The sequence below is a fragment of the Perissodus microlepis genome, chromosome 7 (genome assembly GCF_051167445.1).
Source record: "Perissodus microlepis isolate ML-2025 ecotype Zambia chromosome 7, ASM5116744v1, whole genome shotgun sequence".
NCBI lineage: Eukaryota > Metazoa > Chordata > Actinopteri > Cichliformes > Cichlidae > Perissodus > Perissodus microlepis.
In genome coordinates this window covers 55,438,574-55,459,907 of record NC_140467.1, presented here as the reverse complement: position 1 = coordinate 55,459,907, position 21,334 = coordinate 55,438,574, and the positions used below count along the sequence as shown (strand labels likewise).

General features: G+C 38.7%; 1 protein-coding gene across 1 annotated transcript in view; it reads right to left on the bottom strand.

Annotated features, from left to right (window-relative positions):
* Window positions 1-21,334, bottom strand: part of slc4a5b (solute carrier family 4 member 5b) — a 56,498-nt gene that overhangs the window by 25,624 nt on the left and 9,540 nt on the right. Inside the window, exons 4-17 of the mRNA XM_084936103.1 lie at window positions 14,789-14,918; window positions 14,552-14,712; window positions 11,359-11,514; window positions 11,078-11,185; window positions 10,320-10,375; window positions 5,288-5,445; window positions 5,111-5,198; window positions 4,877-5,031; window positions 4,418-4,543; window positions 4,156-4,330; window positions 3,943-4,076; window positions 3,676-3,856; window positions 3,176-3,266; window positions 1,292-1,350 (exon numbers count right to left, since the gene is read on the bottom strand). Of these exons, the coding sequence (XP_084792229.1) occupies window positions 1,292-1,350; window positions 3,176-3,266; window positions 3,676-3,856; window positions 3,943-4,076; window positions 4,156-4,330; window positions 4,418-4,543; window positions 4,877-5,031; window positions 5,111-5,198; window positions 5,288-5,445; window positions 10,320-10,375; window positions 11,078-11,185; window positions 11,359-11,514; window positions 14,552-14,712; window positions 14,789-14,918 (1,778 nt within the window). The remainder of the gene's footprint in view (window positions 1-1,291; window positions 1,351-3,175; window positions 3,267-3,675; window positions 3,857-3,942; window positions 4,077-4,155; window positions 4,331-4,417; window positions 4,544-4,876; window positions 5,032-5,110; window positions 5,199-5,287; window positions 5,446-10,319; window positions 10,376-11,077; window positions 11,186-11,358; window positions 11,515-14,551; window positions 14,713-14,788; window positions 14,919-21,334) is intronic.

Genomic DNA, 21,334 nt, shown 5'->3' with positions numbered 1-21,334 from the left:
CATCAGTCTGTATATATGTATGTATCACTCTTACAGTAACAACCCCAAAACTCTTTAGTAGTAGTATCTGCCATCTGTAGGGGAACTTTACTGGTCATATTTTTTTACTCTTGTGAATATAGAGCAAAATATAAAAGCTCGTGTTTTTGCCTTTTAACATTAATGAATGCTATGAGTGTCATTCAGGAGGTTGTCCACTATCTAAGTTTGTCATTAAAACTGTGGCTGTTCCTGTCTACATCGCAATCTCTCTGTGTAATATACTTACGATGAAAAGTTGTTTAGTCTCGGCCAAAAAATTCCTCTATGACTATGGCATGTAGTATAAAAGGAGGTACAATTTTAGATCTGGTAAAATAGAGTTATACTGACCAGCATAGCATTTTGTGGCTGGAAAAAAAAGAGACATCTAGAACTAGGTGTAGCTTCTAAAGTCTAAAAAGTAAAGCCAAAGTGGAAGTGTCTTAAGCCTCAGCAGTTCTTTCTAATAGCCAGGTGAATGAATGAGTCAATGAAAAAAACATTTTGGTTTCCTTAATTCTCTAATGTCAGTAAACACTTTAGAGTGAGTTAATGGACTCGATTTCAAGTTGTTTTGAATACAATGTGATATTCATTTTTAAAATTATGATCCTTAGGAGTGTCCAGAAGGATTGTGAAATGGGTGGGCCTTCCTTGACAGTTAGTGACAGGTTGCTACTGATTGAGCATGCACTGTCCAGAGCCTCCCCTCACTCCAGTGAAGAGCAAAGATTGCAACACAAACAACATTTAATTCTAGGCCACAAAAACTTGACTTTGCAAATCAATGTGAGATATTTTAGTAACAACATAGAGTTTATGCACACAACATCATAATTCTAAATGCATTAAATATAAACCATTTTGTCTGAAAAAAAGCCAAAGCAATTTGTTAAAAATGGATGACAGCCATTTTTTCTAAATCAAAGGGGTTCAGTTTTGTTTATTAAATGACAAAAAAATAAAAATAAAATGAATTATGATTAAATTAAATTAAATTAGGATTCATTACACAATTTAAGAAAGCTGAAAAAGTGTTTAAAGTTGGCGCAGCTAAAGAATTATTGTCCCAGGCTAACTTCCTTCACTAAAATGCTTGATAAATAGGGGCCTCAATTACTTCACTCAGTCTTCAAATTTGTTCATATCATACCATGTGCAGATCAAAACAGCCAAATAAACTGAGATACTAATTATTTTCACCAATGGGAATAATGAAAATTCATGAAAGTGACGCCAATGTAACTCTTTGCGGTCTTCTGTCACTTACCAGCAGAGTCATATTATCATCTGCAAGTGGAGCTGAAGCATTCAAGCCCAGTGCAGGTGCTGAAGAGGAAAAGGCATAAGTTGAAGAAGAGAAAGAAAAAAAGAATGAATGATGGATAATATAAAATGTAAAGCTTTACGTAATAGTGTTAATAATGCAATATAACTTTCTATATCCCAGTTCAATCACTATTTTTTCATTATATTGGAATGTTTACAAGAGATATTTAGATGCGTACTCACTTTTTTAGTGAGCATTCAAAAATGAAGCAGAAAAAAAAGTACACAAAATCATGACAGAGTAAAAACTAAACACATGCTTCTTATGCAATCAAATATGTCCATCAGGAACACAGACAACCAAACATGTTTTAATATTAGGCAAAGATAAAATAAATAAATACAAATACAGTTTTTAAAATGATGATTTCATTCCTTAAGGAAAAAAAATATCCAAACCTACCTGATACAATGTGAACTTAAATCTGATTTAGATGCTTTGGATTCAGATCCAGAGCCATAAGAAAGATTCTCTGGCAGTTATCGCAAATGCTTGATGGCACTTCTTGCTGCCAAAGGTAGCACAACCAGTTATGAGGGGGCATTTACTTTTTCACAGATGATATTGATTAATCGTTTTTGCCTTAGCACGTGAAATAATCATTTAAGAACTGCATTTACTCAGGTTATCTTTGTCTAATGTTAAAATTTGTTTGATGATCTGAAACATGCAACAGTGACAAATAGGGGGAAAAAGTACAAATGAAATCAGGAAGGGAGCAAATAGTTTTTCACAGGATCCTAATATTTTCTTTGCAATGCATTTAAACAGGTAGAGGGACTTCCTAAGTCTATTAATGATGCTAAAAAGTAACTTAATTAAATGTATCCAAAATTGATTCCAAACACCTTACATACACACACTGTATAAATACATGGACAAAAATACTGAGCCATCTACACATTGCCTACAGGGGCTGCTCGAAAACCCATACAACAAAGCTCTTGGTGCACTGTGCTGATGTTAACTGATGGAGAAGGAAGGAGTTTAGGATGCTGCAGTCAGTGCTGGGAACTATTATTTAATGTGAACTGCACCTAGTGACCACACTCTGTAAATGTACATGGTTTGTCACTTTATGTCAGATTTGCTGTGGTTTCTAAATGCTTCCACTTTGCAATACATATCATTTATAGATGATATTGGATATTCCACGATCATCTATAAATGATTATGAAATTTAGTCTTGGAAAGGATGAAATTTCACAGACTGAATTGTTGTGCCAGTGGCATCCTGTTATAGTACTATCCTCAAATTCAGTGAACTCATTAGAACAACCCAGAGCCAGGCAGACTGCATGGCTAGGTCCCTGATTTTATACACCTGTGGCAATGGGACCAAAAACAACTGGATTCAAAAACTAAGGGATGTGACCTGATACTTGTGGCCATTAAGTGTGTGTCACATAGTAATAATAATAAATTTTATTTGTGGGCCACCATACAAAGCATAGAAGACATCATCTTCTATGTTTTGTACATCATCTCATTGCTCACCCCTTTTCCATACTGACATGGAAAGACCAATATCAATCTCCTGGGGATTTATGATATAATTAGATATATTATATCATACAATTAAAGGAGCTCAGCATTGCAAATGGAGTGGAAGCAGGAAGAAACAGGTAACCCTCTATATTTCCAGAGTTCAAAGACACACCAATCAAATCCTCTGATGCTCATGTATTAACAAGCTCCATCTCATTTCTGTAATCTGTACCTGGTCATTGCCATGTCCACCCCACCCCAACAATAACAGAAAATAAAATTAAATAAAATATTAACATAAAATAATAAAAAAAAAATAATAGTTTGAAGACTCACCCTGGTCTGGAGCGATGCATTCACACTTATAAGCTGTAATGTAATCAGGTTTGAAGCCACGGTTGATTGGGTAATATTTAAAGGCTCCAACCTGCGAAGAACAAACCATTTTTCTCTTTGTGTAACACCTAAATTCCCATCGTCATTTTTTTTCTTGCACAAGATATTTTTGCACAAATGTATATTCTTCTACACAGAAGATTGGATTATAACTTGTATGCATAAAATAATAATTTTTATGCACAAGATCATCTGTTTTCCTGTAAGAAACTTATCTTGTGAGAATTTGTTTTTCCTAAAAGATAATTATCTAGTGTGTGCCAGATTTTTTTTTTCAATGTCAGCTTACTGGACTTTATGGGCTCTGTACTATGGTGCATTATAAGTGTTGTGTCTCTGTTGTGTGAAATGTTTGCAGAGTGTACGATAAAAGGAGATGTAAGGATAAAAGCAAAAAACATTGGATGCTTAACCATATTAGATTAAAGAATATTACCTACCATCTTCTTGATTGCATCAGAAATGAATATAAAAGAAATGAGGCTGGAGAAACCCTCCTCCGTGAATCGGGTCATATATTTGATGATGTAGCTAGCATCTGAAAAAACCAGTAAAAAACACTGCAGACACGAGTGAAGGCCAATCCACAGACGAAGCTCCATATAGTCCACATCATTGTTTCTGTATTGACAATGATATAAGGTAGAGATGTTTATGTTAGACTTTTTTTTATATATAGAATTCAACTGTGTTCTTGTGCATCTTACTTGCTGAACTCATAAAGCAGTTTTTCAAAGATGAGAATGGGCCCAGTTGAACTCAAAATGATGAGAGGCTGTCCTCCAAACAAGCAAAAGACACTTCCTGCTAAAGCAGTGCCAAGAAAACTCTCCATCACTCCCTATGAGAAAAATAGGGAACAGATAATAATATGTCAAGTTTTGTGCTATGTGCTATGTATTACTTTGCAGCTCTCTGACCTGGTAATTGTCAGTAGCATCCCCTAGTAGTCCTCCAAAGGTGATAGCATTGGTGATGCAGCCTAGGTAGATGAATAGCACAGCAGAGATGGACTGGATATGGAAACCATCATAAATATCACTGCAATACCATGGGATCTTCCTTTTGATATCCAGCCATAATCCACCACCAATCCTGTTTAAACAGAGTAGAGTGCTCATTTAGAAATGCAGAATTAAACATACTGTAACTGGAGTGGTATAATCCTTTTCAGTTATATACCTCCCAGTGAATTTCAGCTCCTCTCCCAACTCATGTGGGGCTGGAAGCTCCTCATCTTCACCTCCAGCTGCTCCGCCAGCTAAACCATTCACCTGACCCAGCTCATTCAAGTTCAGCACTGACTTTCTGGGATAAATGCAATAGAGAAAGCAGGTTTTAATTCAACTCTGGAATGTTAAATCTCCAGTTTTGACATACTGTCATTATACATATTATTTTTTTAAAGTCCATTATGGTTTTTAATGTACAAATAATAAAGCTGCTTTATCTAAAGAAAGGGCTTTGAGAGAGCATGAAGAAGTGGACATTCCTAACATGCACCAGATCGCTGGCACCCAATCTAGGATTAGGGGTATTGTTTGGACTGGTTAGCAACCTTCCTATTTGGCATTTAGCTAAAATAAAACCCAACAGTAATATATCTGAGATCAAAATTAAAACGTTATTAAAAGCACATGCCTCATTTCTGCAGATGGAACCTTTTTGGGTGGTTCAATACGGATCTTGGGGTCCCATTCTCCTGGAGGAAGGACAATCACTTCATCCAGAAACTCATCAACACCTGCAATCAAGTCTTCACGGTCCCTTGCCTTATAGGCAACATCGCTAAACAACTGAAAAAAAGAAAAAGAGATAACTCATAAAATATATTTGATGTATGCATATCCTGTTGGGTTAGTGCTAGTCACTTACATCATCCACCATGAGTGTAGCAATAGCTCTGCCAATCTCGTTGTAGGATTTGGTTTTGCCATGAGGACCCAGAAGAATGAAGAGAAATCTGCCAGAGGGGGAACAGAGGGGGAAAATGTTGATAAATTGATCAATTCAAAGATACACCCAGCTGACAGTGAAGCTGAAAGGACCTACCTGGTTGGTACAGGAACTTCAGTAAGCCCCCCCAGAGTTGTAGCTTGAGCCAAGCGTACAAAGGAGACAAAGGGTTTATCCAGAAAATCAACTTCACCAATCAGGACATTGGATGCTTCAGCATCACGAGGTATCTTCTTCATGAACTTATTCTTAAGCTGTCAAACAAAAGAATAATGCAAAGAAATGAAACCTTTGGGATAAATGCAGGAGTGTAATTTGTGTTTTAGCATAGCTGACATTTTATAGTTGCTTATGCATATCATAATCAGCTTGCTTAATCATGTCTGTCAGTAGCTAATCAGGTCGCATGAGCTAAGTTAAACAAAATGCAACAGCAGCTGGACAACAACAAAGCTCAAAAAACATTCTTATTGACTTCTTTTTTATTGAGGGAGCTCCTCAATAAAACATTTTGGCAGATAGTGTCCTGTGGTCCTCCTGCAATGAAATTTCTTGGGACAGATTTGAACAAGTAATATGATAATATGGTACACAGATGTAAACATTCAGGATCTATAGAGGCTGAGTCCTAGAGTTTCCTCTATCCCCTTGAGCATTTACCATTTTCACTTGAGACAACACCAATAAGAAGATGATAATGATGGAGAATGAAAAGTACTTTATCTGTCCCAAATGTTGGAAAATAACAATGTTACAGCACCAAAAAATAAATAAATAAATAAATAAAAGAAAATCAAAAAACAACTTAGCTCAAAAAAATTAATAAAATCACAAACTAAAAATAGCTCAGGGAAGTAGAAAAAACACTAAAGAAGGAGCTCAACTGAACAAAATACAAAAAAGTGAAGCATTAAATCAAAATCTAAATATAATACAATAAGGAGCTTAAAATAAATGCAGAAATTTTGGTATGAGATTGTAAAACTTTTTGTATCTGGCCTTGTGACAGCATTGTTGATACATAAAATTTTACTTTATATGGATACAGAGGATGGTCAGAATCCACTGATAAAATCATCCACAGCCATTCACCACAGCCACACTCATTTGGATTACTTCTGCATCAGCTGATGAAGGAATTCTAAACTGTGTGTTGGCTTAAACTAAATTCCACCAGCAACAGCATTGAAAAGTTTCTTGGGAAGTAACATAGATGCATTGCCATGGCTAATAGTTAAAATTAAGAGAAGTGTTCCTTCAGAGTAACGTGTCCTGAACTAGACCAGATTTAGACTGGTATAACCCCTTCACATTTCTATAGCAAGCGCATAAAATTAAACTCACCGTGGTCCTAATTAGCTAACAGAATTCATGCGTATTACTGTTCGAGTGCCTCACATTCCCTATGATGACCGCTGGAACAGCTCCAGCACTGAAACCCTGTTGTTTACTCTTCTTTCTCTGTGATTACAATAGTTTATTCTAAAGCAGAAACACTTGGTCTTGGAATGATGTTGCCTAAACTAAAATCTCTTCATAATCTGCTAATGCTGCTCCTAACTTCTTGACACTAAGAAACTATAAACGACACATTTCAAAGCCACATCACACATTCCAGAGTTTTAGTTGCCTTTGGCAGTCATACTGTACACAGTTCACTTATTATTCTCCTTCTTTCAGTTGTTATGGTGTTGTAGAGGGGTTTGGTTAAGCTCAGCTGCAGGAGGTAATATTAGTTTGAGTCATTCAGGGAAAAGGTCAGAGAAAGGGAGTCTAGTTAGTACATGTGGTTTGTCTGGCCTAATCACGCTCTAGTTGTGCAGTAGTGTACTGGAATGCACAGCCTTAAGAAAGACACACAGAAAGGAAGCAAAAACATGACTTGTCTGCTTCATCTGAGCAAAATAGCCAAGTTAAATTTGTAGTTACTTTACCTGAGCTTCTACAGGCTGGGTGTCTTATAACTTGCATAGCCTGCCTTATTTTCTTGTTGTTTCAATAACTATGTTATCTCTGACAATTCTTGAGTACACTCTGCTTTGTCCTAAACAGAAAGTATGTCCAGCAGACACATCTGTACCAGTGCTGATATGTGGAATTATGTAGCAAAGAAAAAATGGATAAATATGTCTTATATTAAGTAGCCACACTTTGCTTTGTTGACAGTGCTACAAACCCTTTGCCTTCTCTCAATGAGCTTCATGATGTAGTCACCTGAAATGGTTTTCATTTTACAGGTGTACCTTGTCAGGGTTCAGAATCAAAATCATGAATCAGAATCAACTGTAATGCACAGAATTATGTGGGTTACAGTTGCTCCAAGACAATAACAGTAACAGACTAAATTGATTAAATAATACAATATATTACAAAGTTTACAAAATATAAGAGATAGCTCTAATATATATTCAAGCAGCTCAATTTAAATATCAAGAATATTACAGAGGTGAAATATATATTATTGACATTTAACTCTAACCTGTGAAACTTTTTCATTTTACTGTAGCGCATGTGCAAAAGGGTGTAACTACTGCAGTGCGTACTGTGCATTAGACGGCGGAGATGTACAGGGAGATAGCCACAGGCAGGAATGACTTCCTGTGTCGTTCAGTGGTGCATTTGGGTAATCTCAGTTTCTCACCGAATGTGCTCCTGTGACTGGCCAGCACGTCATGGAGTAGGTGGGAGGTATTATCCAGCATTGTCCTTATTGAACAACATCATGGATTGGACAACAGCCGCCTCTCCAACACCACCCTAAGGGAGTACAGCTCTGTCCCCACAACATTACTGGCCTTGCGAATCAGTTTATTGAGTGTGTTGGCGTCTGCGACCCGTAACCTGCTGCTCCATCATGCAATAGCATAGAGGATGGCACTGTCCACAACAGACTCTTAAACAATCCTGAGCATTGTCCGACAGATGCTGATGCCTTTGGCCCTTCCTGTAGAGTGCATATGTGTTTTTACCCCAGTCCATTTTATTTTCTATGTGTACTCCGAGGTATTTATAGTCGTGTACAATGTCCACATCGACCCCCTAGATTGAAACAGAGGTCAAGGGTTTCCTTGTCCTCCTAAAGTCCACAATCAATTCTTTGGTCTTTGTCACTTAGCAGTCAATCACAGCTCGGTATTCCATCTCACCACCCTCACTAATGACCGCTATTGTGGGGACTCATCCTGTCTGGGCCAGCAGACCCACCTGAGTGGAGTCTTCCTGTTTGTCTCTGAACCCGGTCGTGAGTGATAAGTGATTACAGGAAGCTGGACGCCACAGCTGTTTCTATTTTTTCTCCCTATTTCAGTAATATGTCAGGTACTGAGGAGGCATGTGTGGAGGATAAAGAGTACAGAGCACAAGTGAGGCAACACGGCTTCTGAGCAGCTGAAAAGCTACCCCTAGATAACATGCATGGACTGAAGCAGTAAATAAAATATTGTTGTGTATGGGTCTTGCATTCACACTTATTTATATTTTAGGCTCTTAGTTTGGTTATATAGTTTTCAGATTGGTTTTGTTCTTTAATTTTTTCTATCATGCTCCCCTGTGTTGCCTGTGCCTTCTTGTGTAGTCAGTCTTGTCTCTGTGGTTGTTTCCCTTTCTGTGTGTCAAGGTTGCCTCTCTGCATTCTATACTTCCAGTCTTATTTTGCCAGTGCCTTGTTTTGTGTACCTTGTGTTCGGTTAAAATCTGTCACTTTCTATGTTTCCTTCCTCCTTTGCGAGTTCCCTTCTGTTTAGTCTATTCATGTTAATATGTTCTCTTTTATTTCCCTTCCCACTTCCTTTGACTATTTCCTGTCTTTCGGCCTTTTATGTCTCCTTGTGCAGCCAGTGGTGTCTCTCTTTACCTTTCGTCTATGTCAAGTTTGTGTGTTTTTGTCTCTGTTTCAGTGGTTACGCTTCTGTTTTATTTTGGGGGCCGGTGTGTCCTGTGCATTATATGCAGTTATGCCTCACCTGTTACTCCTAATTTTCCCCTGCCGTCTCCACTTTCCTAATCACCCTGCTATGTGTATCTGTTGTCTGAGTCTCTCTTTGTCCCTGATCAGAGTGTCAGCTCACTTTTTCCCTGGTGTCTCCTGGTTCACACCCACTTTTGTAATTTGACGTTATATATTTCTTCTGTTCTTCGTGTTTTGTATTTTATACCATGTTGTCGGCCAAATTAACAGCTCACTTTTTGTTAAACTATCTCTGCATTAGGGTCCTCTCACTCTTGGCACCCCACCCGTGACAACAGGTTTCAAGCCTAAATGTCCATCAGTTTGTTACTTGTTGATTTGGGTTCTTGAGTAGCTTTGTGTTGGGTTCCTGTCTGTGTAGATCAGGTATCTCCAACTCCAGTCCTCCTAGTTTAATACTTTTCTTTGCTAATAAAAATGCTACCTCTCTTTCTAAGCTCTATGGCAGCCTTATTTCTCAATATAACACGTATCATGTTGGAACTCATTAGATTTAAATGCCTATGATCACCAGCTGATCTGGGTAATGTTGGTTTCAGCTAAGCAGAGTGTAAAATAGCCTTTGTTTTCAAGCTTTTCAATTGAAAAGAAAAAAAGTTGCCTGCTGTAACTCAACAACACACCAAGGATGGGTTAAAGCTAAATGGCACTCTACAACTCTTTATAAACCTCATGCAGGTTCACGAATTTTGAATTTGTAAACGAGCAAATTATATGAGCTTAGTGTTAGTTCAGAAGGACATAATGCCAAGTTTCCACAATCCCGGCTGGCATCCATTTGGCTGTAGCATGCCTACAATTGCTGTGCCCTTGCAAGAACCTCCTCCTTAGCTCTCCTATTTCAGATTTAATATCGTATTCTTATCACCAATGCCTTCTCTGTTCTGCCATACTTTGCATATAATCAGCTCCTCCCACCTGACCTCCTTAAAAACAGCCATTTATTATACAATAGCTTTATTTAATGAAAGTATCCAAAACTTGGAGTTATGGGCTCCTTAAAGTACAACAGTGGGTCAAAAAGCTTTTTCAGATTGTTTCCATATTTGAATGATTTTATATAGAATGACCCTGATGTATAGCATGAACAAACATGTAAGAGACACATGTAGATAAAAGATAGAGAGTAGCACACATGTAAAATATTGAAAAATAAGTTACCTGATCAGTGCTTGGTGTGTCTGAAATATCATTCATGCTTCTACTCTGAGCATGATCTGTAAATGGAGCAAATGAGACCTTTTGGATTAGATAAAAATAAAAGGAAAATAGGTTTTAATGCTTGAGTGATGTTCCCATCAAGAACATTTTGTTTCATTTAGTGAAAATTGTAAATAAACCCCAATAAATGGTCCTTTGAGCAACAGAAAGAGCATGAACTTAATCATGAACAGCCTTTTCTGTTGGGGATTATATTTTAATTATTTGCTTCTCTTTTTTCCCCAAGGAGATTTGGGAACAAATACAATCAAAGCAAAATAATAAGAACATACTACACAAATCCTTTACTAATCCCTTTCACGCAGATGGCTGCACATAAGAAATCAGCAAAGGTGCACACAATAGGACCAATAATCTCTCAAGTAAACACACTTTATGCTTAACACATTTCACATATATACATATATACACACACACAAAGCCATCACAGGTGTTGAAATCATGCAACAGCTGGGAGTTGGCTGGGATAATTTTTCTCATCAAAAAAAAAGATGAAAAGCATAGATATTAAGAAAGGAAGAGCTAAGAATTTAAAATCTGGCCACCAACTGGAAATACTAACAAGTTCTCAGTACTTGAATTTCATGGTGTACTAATACACCAATGAGAACCTATTTAGAAGTAAAAGTCAATCTTGTAAACTTGTGTGTCCTTGTGTAGTGGTGCATGTATTACATGTGTGTGTTTGTGTGACTCACGCAGGCGGCCAAGGCTGCTTGACTGCCGAGAACGTAGGTCTTCTGTGGAGCGGTGGATCCCAGAAGCTGAACTAGTGCTACGACTCAGATTAACCTGAGGACTACGGCCTGACAGAGCAGCAGCAACAGCAGTGATTTTGTGAGGGAAGGTGAAACAGGTAGTGAGCAACATGGTGGAGAAAACAAAGGTTGTCAGGAGTTGATTAGAAGGTTAGATCACTTTCTTTCATAACTACTAATTGGTACATAAAAAGGCATACACACAGAATACACATGCTTACTAGACGCAGTATTGGATGATTTTCCCATGTCTGCCAGAGAGCGGTGGATTGGCTTCTTGGTCTGATGACGATGCTTCCTGAGCAACACAAATATAATCTTCTCCTTAAGATCAGGAGGAATGAGACCATCAGTTATCTGTTGTTCCACAATCTCCTCTGAAACAGAAAGATTCCAGCCCAGTTAATATGTTAACATTATACTCACATCTTCTCATCAATTTGGTATATCCAAATGGAAGCCTTATCACTGCTTATCACTCTTATAACTTATTTAAAATTCAACATAATCCACTTTCTGAATCCATACTTTTTAGTGTGTGACAAATTGAAAACATTTAACTGTCTGCCAGTTACCAGGTGAATGTTAAGAGGTGAAATGTACATACAAATACATGAAGCGTGGTGATTGTGGACATTCCCTTTTAACCCCTTGTAAGACAGTATTTTTCAAGACCACTGAATTCTAACTTACTTAGTTATCAAATGTACATAAATAGAGAAGATAAATCTGATAACTAGTGTGACTGAGGGGGCTCGGGTTTGACCACAAGGCCACCCGGCCAAACATGGGATCAATATCAATATCTTAAAGACAGAGAAGCAGTTAGAGCTTGGCAAGTCTCATCCCTGGCTCCATCTAAGCACTATTTGCCTAGTGGGTAATACTCAAAGAATCAGAGACTCTTTAAACAGGGAGTCAGTTCCAGACTTCCCTGTATTCGGGATGCCTGGTCAAAATTCAACATTTGGTGCCGTTACCCAGATCCAGATCAGAGACCTTTCAACATTATGTCCCAGAAATGTGGTAGACAACAGCTACAGCCAAGAGAAGGTATGCAGCCAACCGGATGTCAACCCAAAAATCCAGCTGGGGAAATTACTGCTACAGAGACAAAACCTCGAGATAAAGAAGCAAAGCCTTCCAAACCCACATCAAGGGAGGCACCAGCCAAGAAATTGGGATATATAAACACGGGGGTGCATCGGAAACTGATGTAGGAGCAGCGGAAGGTCATCCTAGAGGCCCGCCAGGCCGCCACCTCAGGGGTTGTAAAATAATGGCTTCAGAGGCATGGGTCATGATGTCTGTGGGTCAGAGAGGATATCTGCACATCAGCCTTCAAAAGGAGGAATACAGTGTGTTATGTATTTAGCAATAGCAATACATTGCTTAGTGGTACCATTTTATGTTCTTCGCAGAACAATACCAAATGTGGTGCATGTGCAGATGATCTGCTTATGCAATTCCACAACATGTTTAATAAAGTAAGTCACATTTGCCTAAAAGGTTTGCAATGTGTCTAAGTAGTTAAATGGTAAAATGGTAAATGGCCTGTATTTGTATAGCGCTTTATTTAGTCCCTAAGGACCCCAAAGCGCTTTACACGTTCAGTCATCCACTCATTCACACACACATTCACACACTGGTGATGGCAAGCTACATTGTTAAGTTATATAAGAGAACATAACAAACTGGCAATGAGGTGTGCCATTATTTGGGCGTGACTGGTTGAAACACATCCACCTCAACTTGAAATAAATTAAGTCAATGAGATTGGCAGTGTACATTCTGTGGCTCAAAGACTGAAACAGATACTTAATAAAACACGCTCAGATGTTCAAAGAAGGAATTGGCACTCTGAAAAATATTATATACTGGAGGACAATGCATAACCAAGATTTCACAAGGCATGTCCTGTACCTTGTGCTGTAAGTACCCACTTCAGCGGATAGAAGTCATATTCACAGCGGTGGCAGGTGGCAAACACAAAAAATTGATCTCGCCCAGGCTTACCTTCAGATGGAAATAGAAGAGACATCCAGGAAATATCTGGTGATAAACACTCACAAAGGCCTATATCAGTACAGCAGACTGGTATTTTGTATTGTCAGTGCCCCAGCAGTATGGGGCATTTTCATGAAAATGAAAAGGGGAATCAAGAAGTTGCGTCCCTTCTAATTTTAGCTACCAGGAGCCCAAATGGCCAAGGAATACACCAGACTTCTGAACTGTGGTTAGGCTCTGAACAGGCAGAGCCTTGAAGAAACTGGAATTAAGCCAGGATAAGATAAGAAAGAAAACATATAAGAAAAATGTCCTTGTCCATCAAATGGATGAAGACAAAAAATGGAGTGACGGAAGGAGAGGTAAGTGACAGAAGTGACGTAAAAGTAAGTGACAGAAAGGAAATACTGTAAGTGAGACTTCCAGAGACTTGGCAGAAAAAAATAGAATGGTAGGTCAGAACTGAGTGGTAGCTCAGAATTAAACAAGCATTTTTTAACCTTCAATTATAGCAAAGTATACCAAACCTTTGACAAATAACTATCCATATCTGCTTAATCATTTCCAATACGCTGGAGGACGTCAATGAGAATTTGAACACTCTCCAAGATCTCCAAGGCCCAGAGCACATCTTCCCTAACCAAGAATGAGATGCCATCCTCCAAGTCACCCAGCTGACCCCCCTGGTACAACATCGCTGGCCGGCAAAGACTTTGCCAACATCCTGAATTAAAGCGATATATATAAGCGATTGTCCCGCTTCAACGCAAGGTTGTCCTTAATGGAGATTTTACACCGAGAATTTAAATCCCTGAGGGAATCTCTGAAATTCAGCCATCAGGAAGTGGAAACACTTGCTGCAGTAAAAGCCTCGCTATGGGACTCAGTCGGTCAAATCTCTGAGAATGTCACCCGTCTCCACCAGACGCCAGCATGTGGTGGGGTTCTGCGCGTTTGGGCAGATGGCTACCCGGCCTTAGTCAGGCGATAGGGGTATGTGGCGGGGCAAGGTCTGCAGAGCTGCTGCAGGGGAGGCGGACGCGCTGCACGGCATCTGCAATCACGGCATAAAAGACTGAACTAGGTCCCAATCTTTCTAGAGTGAATTAAATTAAATGAGTCTTCACTAATACCATGGGAACGTACACATATTTGGAACAATCCTGATATACTACAGAACAATAATATGATAAACTTCCCAGTTTGGAGTGGTAAATTTCCTTAGGGATTAATATTCTAGTGCTGATTCTGAGAAACGAATGAAATACTTGGAACATATAATCCAAGATTTTCTGACAGATTAGTTAAACAATTTGGGATTATCAAGAATAAAATAAGAATATTTTTAGAATATCAACAAATTAAATCTATATATCTATATAGATATTTATATTCTGTATGACTCACCCACGATCTGTGGCAGTGAGTAGCCTTCTAGGTCGAGCAGAATACTTCCTGTCTGCAGGCAGGTTCTCAGCTCAAACAGACTATGGAGGGTGAGTGTGGAAACATGAGGCTTGCTCCATCTTTCTCCTCCCTCCTCCACCTTTTCCTCAAACTTCACCCATCTACAACAAGGAGGGCAAATTAAGTTTTAATTCCCGAATTCAAGAAATTGTTACCTTACTGTGTGTACATGCGTACCTTGCAGACTCTTTCCACTCTAATTCACCACCCTCCTGCTGTAATGTATCCATCTCAGTGAATATTGTTGGTGTTGGAGTGCTATCATCCTCTCCCAGTATGTGGCGCAGCCTTTCGGCAGCAGGGGACACTACAAACAGAGGTCAAACAAGAGACAAAGTTAGCTTCAGATATCCAGTATATCCCAGTCAGCCAGTTTAAGATGGATTTATGTTCATCATATACAGAAATTATATAAAATTTCCATTGAAGGGTGTGTCTAGGCAAATTACATAACATTACATAAATACATAACAACAATATTTTCATGCGACTTCAGGGAGTGAGGAAGTCACTTGGATGAGTGATGAAACATTTCTCCCACTGAAAACGCTACATCCAGATGAACAGAATTGGGAATAATATTTTCATTAAATTCTTATTTTTTTCTGTTGTCATCATGTTTTTAAAGGAGTTTTAAGGGAGTTTTTTTCTGCTTCTGGAGGATTTAAATCCAGTATTTTCCAGAGTATTGGAAGCTCCCAATTGATTACAACACCATCTAGGGGTTAAATATCTTGCTTCAGGTGTTGGTTCATTGCCACAGAGAATAGAATAGAATATAAATATAAATAAATATATATAAATATATAAATATATAAATAAATATATATATATATCTGAATTGGCTGTAGGTTTGCTAGATTCTGATGAGGACTCAGTGTCAATACAAACTGATCTATGCTTTCCTGCAAAATTTCTCCTAAAATAAACTTGTATTAACTTGTAAAATAATATAAGTTTAGACTCATATTAAACTTATATTATTTTCCAAAATAGAATAGAATAATCTGCCCCACTGATAAAGCTCTGTACCTCTCACATAAACATTTAGATTCTTATAGCACTTCCTTTTTTCTTTTCTTTTAACTGTAAATAATTATATGTTATATAAACAATCCCCATTAGTAATCTCAAAAAGCAAAACACATGAGTCAGTTCTCTAATGACTATTTGAGAGTAATGTGCACTATTTTCTAATTTTACCCTGAACAGATCAATCTCTATTAACATCCTTAGCCTAGAGGCACTACTCATTTGCATCCCACTGTTTGTGTGCGTGTGTGTGGGTGTGTGGGCGGTGCGTGGTGGGGGTGGGGGCGCTGGTCTTCGTTTATTCCTCCTTAAAAAGAAGTAAAAAAATAGTCAAAAATCAATAACTCATAAAAAGTGATAAATCTGAGAAGTTCCTATTATAAGCACAAGTTTCACAGATCTTTTGCGACAGTGATGTTGATCATTTCAGTTATCTTTTTATTAAAATTATGTAATCTGTGTTACAGTGTGGTGTATAATGAAAATACAATAAAATGTTCCACGGTGCAACCAACAGAAGTTTCCATTACTGAGTTCTGTCACTATTGGTCGGGCCACATTAGAGATTTGATTATGTTCATCTCTAACCAGCCAGTATAACTCCACAGAGGTTGGTCATGGTGAATTATGATTGCAATGTTAAAGATCAATTTGGACCACTGGACAAAAGGACAAATACTCTCAAGCCAGAAGCTGACTTAACAGACAAAAATCATAGATAAAGAAAATTTCGATTCATAAATCACAAAACAAATAACTAAAACTTTAGATAAACATTAGCTCTTTGTATCATAGTCTTCATGAACATAGTTGAATAGGTCTAAATGTTTTCTTTTAGTTCTAAATACTACATAATGAGGTTGTAATAAATCTACTCAGAATTCTGAATTTGTTAAAATCTTAAAATAGAATCTTGTTCCTTCAGTTGCAGTGATTTGTGCTTAATTTAAAATAATGGGGCATACTTGTGGTTGTGATGGGCTACTTTATTGATTCAATGATGTTATCAGCCATTAATGCCCTTTCAGAATAATCAAAATCTTTGTATTATCTCCAAAGCTAAGAAAGTGCACACTATCTAAGCAATATAAAATGTAATGGAATGCTATTATACTAAAGGTAAAACTAGTTAGCTTGCAGCTTGTGCTTATTTATTTCAGGTTAATACGGTATTTTTTTAGTATTACTTTTTTATTCATTTATTCAACTTTACCTATTTGGGAGCCTGGCAATGTCCACTGGGAGGTTGTAATTGATGGGAAAAAGAGCCCAGAGTTTTCCATGCTCACTAAATCCTTAGACCAGAGACGCCAAAATCCCAAAAGTAACGGGTAAGATATCCTTAAACTTTGCGCTCAGAAAAAAAATATAGCCCTCCAACTTATTCTTGTTAAAGTTGACTGTCCTTGGCTCAACACTATTTGAGTGGAGACAAGTGACATACATTCACACTTTTTTCATATGTCTTTTCAGCTTGTCTTTTGGTATTTCAGTTAGTTGCAAATGTTTTGGTGAGCAGACCTGCACCAGTCAAGCAGCTACAAAAAGGTTTCTGTAAGCTGTGATAGAATTCTACTAAAATCCCCAAATCAGCAAAGAGCCAGAGGCTTTAAGAGGGCTGATACACACCAGAGAGCCTTCTAGTACTCTGCTCCTGAACACAAATACTAACACACTCAGATGCAAGAAAAACAAGGACATTGCCCCCAACGTAACTTCTTCTTTTTGTCTCCGATTACTGCATCAGTGCCTTAACCTATCTATCTCAGACCTTGCGTTTGCTCTACATTAATATGAATCCTGATAGGAGCAGGTGAAAATAATCTGCATACCACACACACTTACAGTCACACCAAATAATACACGCATGCATGCATGCGCACACAGTTTTAAGTTCCTCAGCTCTAATCAGCTTACAGGCTTCAGACTTCATGGCTGCTTGGGATCAGGACCATGCTGCAAAAACATTCATCACATACTGTGGCATATATACACCAACTACGTAATTAAATTCTGTTCATGCAGGTGAAACTTTGGATTATCTAGCTAATAGCATAGATAAGGCCAGATCTTGTGCCTCCACCACTGCTGTGTATATATTTAGCTGTGTTGTTAAAATACCAGCAAAGTCTAATATGTTTCTGTGTTACTTATTTTCTAAATACTAGCCAGATTGCTATAACCCACTTATAGGATTTTTTTGTTTTAGGGCATTTTTTTCAACTACACATGTCATGCTCCTGGGTCTTTAAGTTAATGTACTCTCAGGTTTTGTTAATTTAAATATCTTATGTTGTTTCTTGGTTTGTTTAGTCTGTATTTGGTGTGTATGTTTCTTTCATGTATTTATGTATTTTCTTTTTCTGTATTTTCTGCTAGTTTCATCCCTTGTGCCTTGCTTTAGACAAGTCAAGTCATGTGGCTTTACTGTCATTTCAACCATGTGCAGTGGTACAGTGCACAGTGAAGCGAGACAACATTCCTTAAAGACCATAGTGCTACATATTACATATAACAGACAATCAACACAGGGCTACATAAAGTGCACGTGTGCAAAAATTGTAAAAAAAAAATAATAATAATATTTTAAAAAAACCTAAACAAATACACGGACAGACAGAACAGAATGATACAGACACAAGACAGTGCAGACATAAGACACTGCAGACATAAGACACTGCAGACACAACAGTGAATTAGAGAAGTGCAACAATTACAGTGTGTTGTGCAAAAGACTGAGCATTGTGCAACACATAACGTGATGTTTGAAGGTTTGCGTGCCTGCGTGTGTGCATGAAAGTGTCCAGATAAGTGCTTGAGGTAGTGAGGTGTGTAGGTGTGTGTGTGTGTGTGTGTGTGTGTGTCAGACCAGTCACTGATTCTTTAGTAGTCTGGCGGCTTGGGGGAAGAAACTGTTTCGCAGTCTGGCAGTGAGGGCCCGAATGCTCCGGTACCACTTGCGAGAAGGCAGCAAGGTAAAAAAGTGTGTGAGGGATGTGTGGGGTCCTCCACATCGCTGGTGGCTTTGCAGATGCAGTGGATGCAATAGGTGTCTGTGATGGAGGGAAGAGAGGTTCCAATGATCTTCTCAGCTGTTCTCACTTTCACCATCCGTCTTGTGATCCAATACGGTGGAGTTACCATACCACACAGTGATGAAGCTGCTTAGGAAACTCTCGATAGTCTTTTCTCAGCTTCCACAGGAAGTAGAAACGCTGTTGGCCTTTCTTAGTTATGGAGCTGGTATTTAGGGACCAGGAGAGGTTCTCCGTCAGGTGAACACCAAGGAATTTGGTGCTCTTGCGACCTCCACAGAGGATCCATTAATGTTAAGTGGTCAGTGATCTCTCCGTGCTCTACTGAAGTTAGCAATCATCTGTTTTGTTTTGTCCATGTTCAGACACAGGTTGTTGACTCTGCATCAGTCCTTTAGCTGTTGTACCTCCTCTCTGTATGCTGACTCACCATTCTTGTTGATGAGACCCAAAACAGTCTTGTCGAACTTGATGATGTGGTTCGAGCTGTGCTTTGCTGCACAGTCGTGAGTCTGCAGAGTGACCAGGAGTGGGCTGAGCACACATCCCTGAGGGGCTCCAGTGCTCAGTGTGGCCCTCACTGTTTCTAGGACCCCCTTGTCGTCTGCTCTGAAGGTGGAGTCTCGAGAATTTAGCAGTTCACGCACCTCTGAAGTCATCCACAGTTTCTGGTTGGAGAATATTAGGATAGTCTTGGAGACAGTGACATCATCAATGCACTTACTGATGTAGCTGGTCACAGATGATGTGTTGATGTGGTGTTGCAGCTTCCCTGAACATGTCCCAGTCAGTGTGTTCAAAACAGTCCTGAAGAGCAGAGAGAGCTCCTGCAGGCCAGGTTCTCACTTGTCTCAGAACCGGTTTGCAGCGTTTGATGGGCAATCTGTATGCCAGAATTAGCATGACAGACAAGTGGTCTGAGTAACCAATGTGGGGGCAGGGCTTCGCTTGGTACGCATTGGGAATATTTGTGTAAACATGATCCAGTGCGTTTGCCTTTCTCGTCACAAAGTCTACATAATGATGAAATTTCGGAAGCACTGACTTGAGATTTGCATGGTTGAAATCTCCAGCGATAATAAACGGTCCATTGGGGCTGGAGTTCTGCAGCTTGCTGATCACCCTATACAGCTCGCAGAGCGCCTCTTTAGTGTTAGCGCTGGGTGGGATATATACTGCTGTAATGAGCACAGTAGTGAATTCCCAAGGTAAATAAAAAGGCCTGCATCTAACAGTGATAAACTCTACCAGCGATGAGCAGTAATTGGAAACTAGTACAGAGTTCTTGCGCCATTTCATGTTGATGTAGACACAGAAGCCACCACCGGGATTCTTACTGAACAGAGCTGCATTTCTATCAGCACGAAATAAGGTGAGTCCATGTAACTGAATATGATGCTTGTAATTTAGGAGTATTTGCCGTTAGTAAACATGAAGACTGCTTGTTATGGTGTCCATGTGGCTCAGAAGTCCCAATGAAAAAGCCATAGAAAGCACTAAAACAACATCATTTTGGTCCGGAGTGGCCACTGCGTGCTATTGCTGCGCCGCTGTGGGAGAATAAGGTTTTACTTGATGGTACAGCCCTGGCCATATTTTGGATCACGGTGGCTAGATTTTGTTCTGTGTGTGTCCTCTGCCTTTTGGAGTCTCTGCAGGCCCTTCCTGATTGGAGAGCTGGCAGCTGCTGATTGGTTCTGTCATCTGATTCTGTGACTAATTGCTCTTCTGTGTGTATTTATAGTGCTGTGTTTCCCCAGGCAAGATACCAACCCCAAGTTGCTCTCCAATGTGTTTATCAGAGTGTGAATTTTAGACAGAAAGCACTTAAGTATAGAAAAAGTGGGTTTTTTTGAATGGGTGTGAATGGTTTCAATGAGACACGTTGTATAGAATGTATTTGAGTGCTAAGGTAAAGCAAAATAGCTCTATGTAATTTAATTAATGCTTCAATCGTAAATATGATATGAGGTTACAAATGATTAAGGCCTCTGACAGTGGACTCATCTCTGTGCTTGAGCTGATATACCTCATTGTTGACCATGATATTTTATTGCAACAATTAGAGCTTGTCGTAGATATTAAAGCTACTGCGCTGCAGTGGTTTGAATCATATGTACTTCCAATAGACTCCAATTTCTTCATGTAAATTAAGTGTCCTTTTCACACACTAAAATTAATTATGGAGTTCTACAGGGTTCCTGTAGACGTGGATGACCTCTAATTTTCTGCTTCTAAGTTCAGATAAAAGTAAGTTTATTGTATTGGGCCCTAAAAATCTTAGAAATATGGTGTCTAACCAGATGCTTGATCTGGATGGGATTACCTAGGCCTCCAGTAACACTGTGAGGAATCTTGAAGCCATTTTTTGACCAAGATATGTCCTTCAATGTGCCTGTTAAAAATATATGTAGGGTGGCTTTCTTCCATATTCGCATACTCTTAAAATAGAAACAGCCTGTCTTAAGACTTTCTTTTTTGACAAAACTTAGTTAGGGCTGATCAGGTGACCCTGAATTAACATAACCTTTTATGCTATGTTAGGCTGCAGAATGCCTTGCCATTTGATGAACTCCATCTGCTTTTTTGGGTCCTCAGCTTTACGATAAACTTAGTCTGCATTATCTGCAGACTGTAACAACACACTAAGAAAGCA